This window comes from Dichomitus squalens (assembly GCF_000275845.1).
Source record: "Dichomitus squalens LYAD-421 SS1 unplaced genomic scaffold DICSQscaffold_11, whole genome shotgun sequence".
Classification (NCBI taxonomy): domain Eukaryota; kingdom Fungi; phylum Basidiomycota; class Agaricomycetes; order Polyporales; family Polyporaceae; genus Dichomitus; species Dichomitus squalens.
The window spans coordinates 600,756-606,032 of NW_006766893.1; the positions used below are offsets into that span (position 1 = coordinate 600,756).

At 56.8% G+C, this 5,277-nt stretch overlaps 1 protein-coding gene across 1 annotated transcript; it reads right to left on the bottom strand.

Annotated features, from left to right (window-relative positions):
• Positions 1–440: 440 nt before the first annotated feature.
• Positions 441–4,406, bottom strand: DICSQDRAFT_85618 (Piwi-domain-containing protein). The gene is made up of 6 exons (XM_007365246.1): positions 3,385–4,406; positions 2,861–3,336; positions 1,698–2,791; positions 1,530–1,640; positions 1,229–1,465; positions 441–1,169 (listed from the first exon to the last, which is right to left on the bottom strand). Exons 1-6 carry the CDS (start codon positions 4,152–4,154, stop codon positions 738–740), a joined length of 3,120 nt encoding a protein of 1,039 aa, XP_007365308.1. The 5' UTR covers positions 4,155–4,406; the 3' UTR covers positions 441–737.
• Between the last annotated feature and the right edge of the window lie 871 nt (positions 4,407–5,277).

The following is a 5,277-nucleotide window of genomic DNA, read 5'->3' on the forward strand; positions in this document are numbered from 1 at the left end:
TACAGCTAGTTCTCTCGTCGGCCTTCATATCCAAGTCGAGTTCCGTTCCCTATGAGTTGATTTTTGATCTATCCGTCGGCAAGCTCTTTGTCGGTTCGCAGCTCAGATATGGCGTATTATGGGGTAGTAGGTCATTTAAATTCAAGGACAGGGATGAGTATGCAATAGTCTCATCAGCCCTTATTGTACCTCCTCGCGGCCACGATGCGTTTGGCCTATCCGAGAGCCATGGCCTGCCGTCAGACGCACACTCGGACATGCCGGAGATCTCACGTGCTAACTTTTGACCGGCGGTCATGACCGGGTCACACAGTGACCGGTCATCCGTCGTCTAAAAGTCATGACCGTTGACTTGACCCGTAACAACGCTGCTCCATCGAGGGGAAGCCTTGAGTAAGGTCGATGGTGTCACCCTTTGCATAGCACTACGCATTTTCGCTCTGGTCAAACAATATCATAGACGGCCTTGTATGTTACTGTAATCATGCACACCCGACTTATAATTCTGAAGACTTTCATCCAAGCTCGAATCTGGGAACGTTATGCTGCAACTTAGCGGCCTAGGTAGGTCTCCAATATGAGAAATTGTTTACGTGCGCATCTCGGTATCCTCTAGGAAACATGAGATGCGCCTGCAGGCTGCTGTTACTGACTATCTTTAAACTCTTTACACCGTCATTTGCAGGATGTAACCTGGTATGGTCGTCCGCGGCTCTGACGTAAGTGATATAGATGCATTATTCCAGGTCCAGCAGTGCCAAACAGGCATTGTCCGTGGTACGGCGTTGTCTCGGCGTCCGTGGGGCAACCGTCGCAGAACAGAACATGGTGTCCTTTAGGTCCGCATGCACTCCGGCTCCCCACATCTGCTTCGCATGCTCGAACATCGCCTCCTTCTGCGCCTGCCTGTCCACCGCCGACCGCGGTCCTGAGGCAGACGACCTAGGCTCGTTGACGTTCATGAGGACGTTGAGGTACTCGCGTCCCCGCTCGCACGCGATGTCGGCGTAGTACGCCGCGGGGACGAGGCTGACGGCCTTCGTCGCGCGCGCATAGAGGTAGCTCACGGTGTGCGTGCCCTGCTGGATCGTGTCCGCGTCAAGCTTGTTCTCGTCGTAGACAACGACGTAATGCGTGGCCTTCACATGGCCCTGCAAGCCGTTGTGGGCCTATGCGTCACACTTCGGAGTCAGTACAATTCAAAACCCGAATTTGTTGCGATGCGTACCTGGAGATAAAAGTCGAAGTCGTAGATGTCGGTGATCCCCTTGTCGACGACGGTCCCAGGGCGCGTGTTGCCATTCTTCGTCGCGTGTGCGGAGTCAGGGGGCCAGAACCGGGCGTGGTGACGTTTACCGCAGACAATGATGCTCAATTTCGGCTTGTAAGGCACGGTAGGAGATATCTGCGTGAACGCCGCTTGCAGCCTGGGGAGTTCGTGTCTGAGGACCTGCTCGTACTGGCCCTAGAGGAAGGTGCAGGACAAGATAAGCGGATGTGGAGATACGCATAAGTCACCGTCAACTTACCTCAGACACGCCATCACGGAAAACGAGAATCCTTTCAGGCGATTTCCCAGCGTTCCTCTTCTTGTAGAGTTGGAGGCGCTCTATGGTCAACTGTGTCAGGCTTTCGACCATCTATGAATGGTGATTAGCAGCGAGCTCCCTGACTGAACAGCGTACAGCCTAACGCACCTCCTTGCTGTCCTTATTCCAGTCCGGCTTCTGCAACGCCAAGCTCGCCGGAAACTGCGCAAAGCGGTCGTCAATACTTGCGACGACCGCGACAATGCTCGGAGTCCCCGGCAGGCTCAGCGGACTGGGGTGCGTCACGTCGATGCCCATAACCATCGTCTTAGTGGCCCTACCACCGGGAGCCTTCAGCCACCGCATCGAGTTCTCGTCGAGTTGGTGATTGACTCCGCCGAGCTTCGTGTTCACTTTCAGCACGACGTTCGAGAAGTACTGGTCCTGCTTGTTCGGGCGCTGGTCGCGGGCTTTGTTGAGCAGCATGTGCACCGTGTGGATGCCCAGCTCGACGTCCGCCAGCTGCTTGATTCCGGGGTAGATGTACTTGTCCACGCCCGAGAGGAGGACGAGGACGAAGCTCGGTTTCGTGCTGCGCTGGCGGAGGTCCAAGTTCTGCTCCAGAACATCGCGGATCGCGCGGATAGCCTGCGAGCGGTTACGAGTATCGCGCGAAGGAAGAGGGAGGCTAACCGACATGATCTTGGGACGCTTGTCGGCGCCGGAGATACCGATGTTGCGGCACTTGGCGCGGAACGCGTCGAGGAAGGCGGTGAGCGCGGGGTCGGCGGACCCCCCGAACTCGTCGTCGCGACCCTCCTGAACGAGGAGGACGGCCCAGTTCGTCATGTCCCCGCCGACGTGGAGCTTGACGTCGAGGATGTTCCACCCGGCGTCCCTGACCTGGGGACCTTTCCCTGAGCGGTAGGAGATACTTGGCGGAGGTAGACGACGGTAGGGTACGACTTGCATTTCATGGTCAACGCTGATGCCAAACGCCGCGAGCGTTGCTCCCGGGGCGTTGGGTCGCAGACCGAGATCGGTGAAGCCCTGGTTGACAATTACATCGCCGTTGAAAGCGGGCGGGTTACACGCGACCTTAATCATGGCGGCGGTCTGCTTCGGGTCCAGCTTGCCGTGGTAGGCTTGGCCTGGGATGATCTCGCAGATCTCGACCGGGAGATACGTGGGCTTGTCGGAGCGCGGGTTGCTGACGTCAATTACGGGGAGGTCCGAGTGGTGGCGCAAGTCGATGTTGTGCTCTATGATCATGAACAGCATCAGAATCAGCCGTCTCGCACTGGCAGGGTACGGAAGCATGCTATACGCACTGCGCTTGAAGAATTTCTCCACAGTGATCTCCCCGCGGAACTCCTCACAGTAGAATTTCGCCTGACGTGCCGATTTCTCCGTCACAATGCGGCGGATCGTGTATAGGCGGGTGTAGCCAAGATGCCTAGTGGACACCTTCAACTTCTCCGCAAACTCATCAGGCATACCGCCATGCGTCTGCCTCTGAAAGTCGATCATTACCCACGCGAGGTTGCCGGGAACGTAGAACGCCGTCATGCAGAGGTTGATGTTGACCATCAACTGCTTATACATGGGCCTCACAGACATGAAGAAGCCACGGAAGGCTTCAACGCCCAGGGACAGGGGATGGTGCTCGGAGGAAGCAGGGAAGAAATACTTGTTCCTCCCCACACGGACACCGTGCCTCTGCGCGTACTGCTGTAGAATCAAGTTCAGCGCCGAGACCAGCGGCTGCGTGTCCGCATTCCGATGCTCAGGCTTCCCGCTGATATGTCTACAACCATATCAGCGTTTATGTATTGAACCCGAACGCAGGACGTACTTGTCAAGTTTGGACATTCTCAACTCTGACAGGAACTTAATCTCCACCGTAAACGTGGGTGCTTTGGGATCGTCAGCCTTATCTTCCTCAAGATACCGAATGGGGATCTCCAGGGGCTGCGGTAGCTTACTCACAGACACGAGACGCTGACTGCGGTCGTGGGCGACATGGGCGATATAAGGCCGGAACGCATCTGCCTGCTCGACAAGCTGCATTATGCGGAACCTCATGTTGCCCTTCGCCTGCGCCTTCGGGGAGATGGCGATCTCGTACTCGTAGTACACCGCGTCCTTCTTCAACCTCACAGCGAAGAAGTTCGTGCGCACGACGCCAGGCTCACCGAGCGTGCCCCAGCCGGGGCGGAGGGGCATGTCCGGCTGGAGCTTAACGCTCTTGAACGACTGCACGAGCCCGTTGAGCTCCGAATCTGCGAGACGCGGATCCTGAGTGAGGGGTCTGCCCTCCGCGAAGACTGCCGCAGGGCCCCCTGCGGGGGAGCCGCCACGGAAGCCTCCTCTTCCTCTGCTACTGCCTCCGCCGCTTGTGCCAGACTGGCCTCCGTGGCTGGGGACGGACCCGCCTCCGCTAGGAGGACGTCCGCCGCCAGTCGTGCCGCTGAATCTCCCGGAGTCCGTTCCGCCGCCAGAAGGGGCGGGACTGCCCCGCGTCGACGGCGTGGAGCCGCGGACGCCCCTTCCAGGAGCTTGCCCTTGCCAGGCTCGGCCCCGACCTCGACCTCCTCTGGTAGAACCGCTGGGTTGTTGGCTCATCGTCGATAAGATTTGGATTGGTGAGGATCACAAAGAAGTAGTAGTGGTGAAAGAAGCAGACTGCTTCAGGTGGGTGCTAGGAAGAAAGCGGTAGGTGTCGAGCGATGGTTCGAGGGGCTTGCCATTTATGCGGGGGGACGCCGCGCTTGCGGCGCTAGTGCTGCGGTAGGTTGAGTCACATAACACGAGCGTCTCGATGCTGACGGGGCAAGGCGAGCTTGCTCTGGGCTCTACTGTGCATGCAGAGAACGCGATTGAGGACAGATGTTATCAAGAGCATGCACTTGAGGACCATACTACTCACCCGGTGCCGCATCTTGAGGAAGTCATACGTCGACTCGTGCTCGGGGTATCACATTCTGAATCGCCGTTTGAATTCGCACACGTTACTTAGTGACCTGGAAGAGGCAAATGAAGTAGCATGGCTAGACAAATGGCTGGAGGCGGTTGGTCATGAGAAGTACTGGGTCCCGGAGTCGCTGGCCAAGGGCATCGGCGCTCGGTGCGTTAGCATAACGGGCCGCATGCATAGATAAATCTCACGGTTATCACGTGTACCGAACAGCTCGATTCAGCCGATCTTCTTTAATGTTGGGCAAAGAACTCCAGACGAGATCTTCGCAGCGTTATCAACCGACTAGGACGGGGAGTGTCGAAGTTATTCGCAGAGTTGATAGCAGTTGTTAGCATAGGCGCTTATTCCATAACACAGGCAAATCGTCTCCTGCCCATCATCCAGTTGACCTCCTGGAGTACTCTCGTCGCACCTCCTTTGTGCGCCGCAACTCCGTTCCCCTTTCCCTTGGGATGAGAAGCAGACTCAGGGGACATGACTGGTCTTTCAGACCGGGAGAGTGAGTGCGCCGAAATCATAGACATTATCTGGCGGAGGTGGGAAGAGCCTCCAAGTGAGTTCGTACTTGAGTGAGGCGAGCCGACAGATCTTCACGAGAAGGGATCCTGACAGCGGCAGCATTGCCAGGTCTGTCAGGGGTAGGGAATATCTACTTATAATCGCCCTCGACGATCTCGCATCTGCTGCAAGGCGCTTATATAAGCGCTCAAGATAATCGCAGAGCGAATAACTAGGCTAAGTTATTCGCATGTTATCAACAACGTTGTT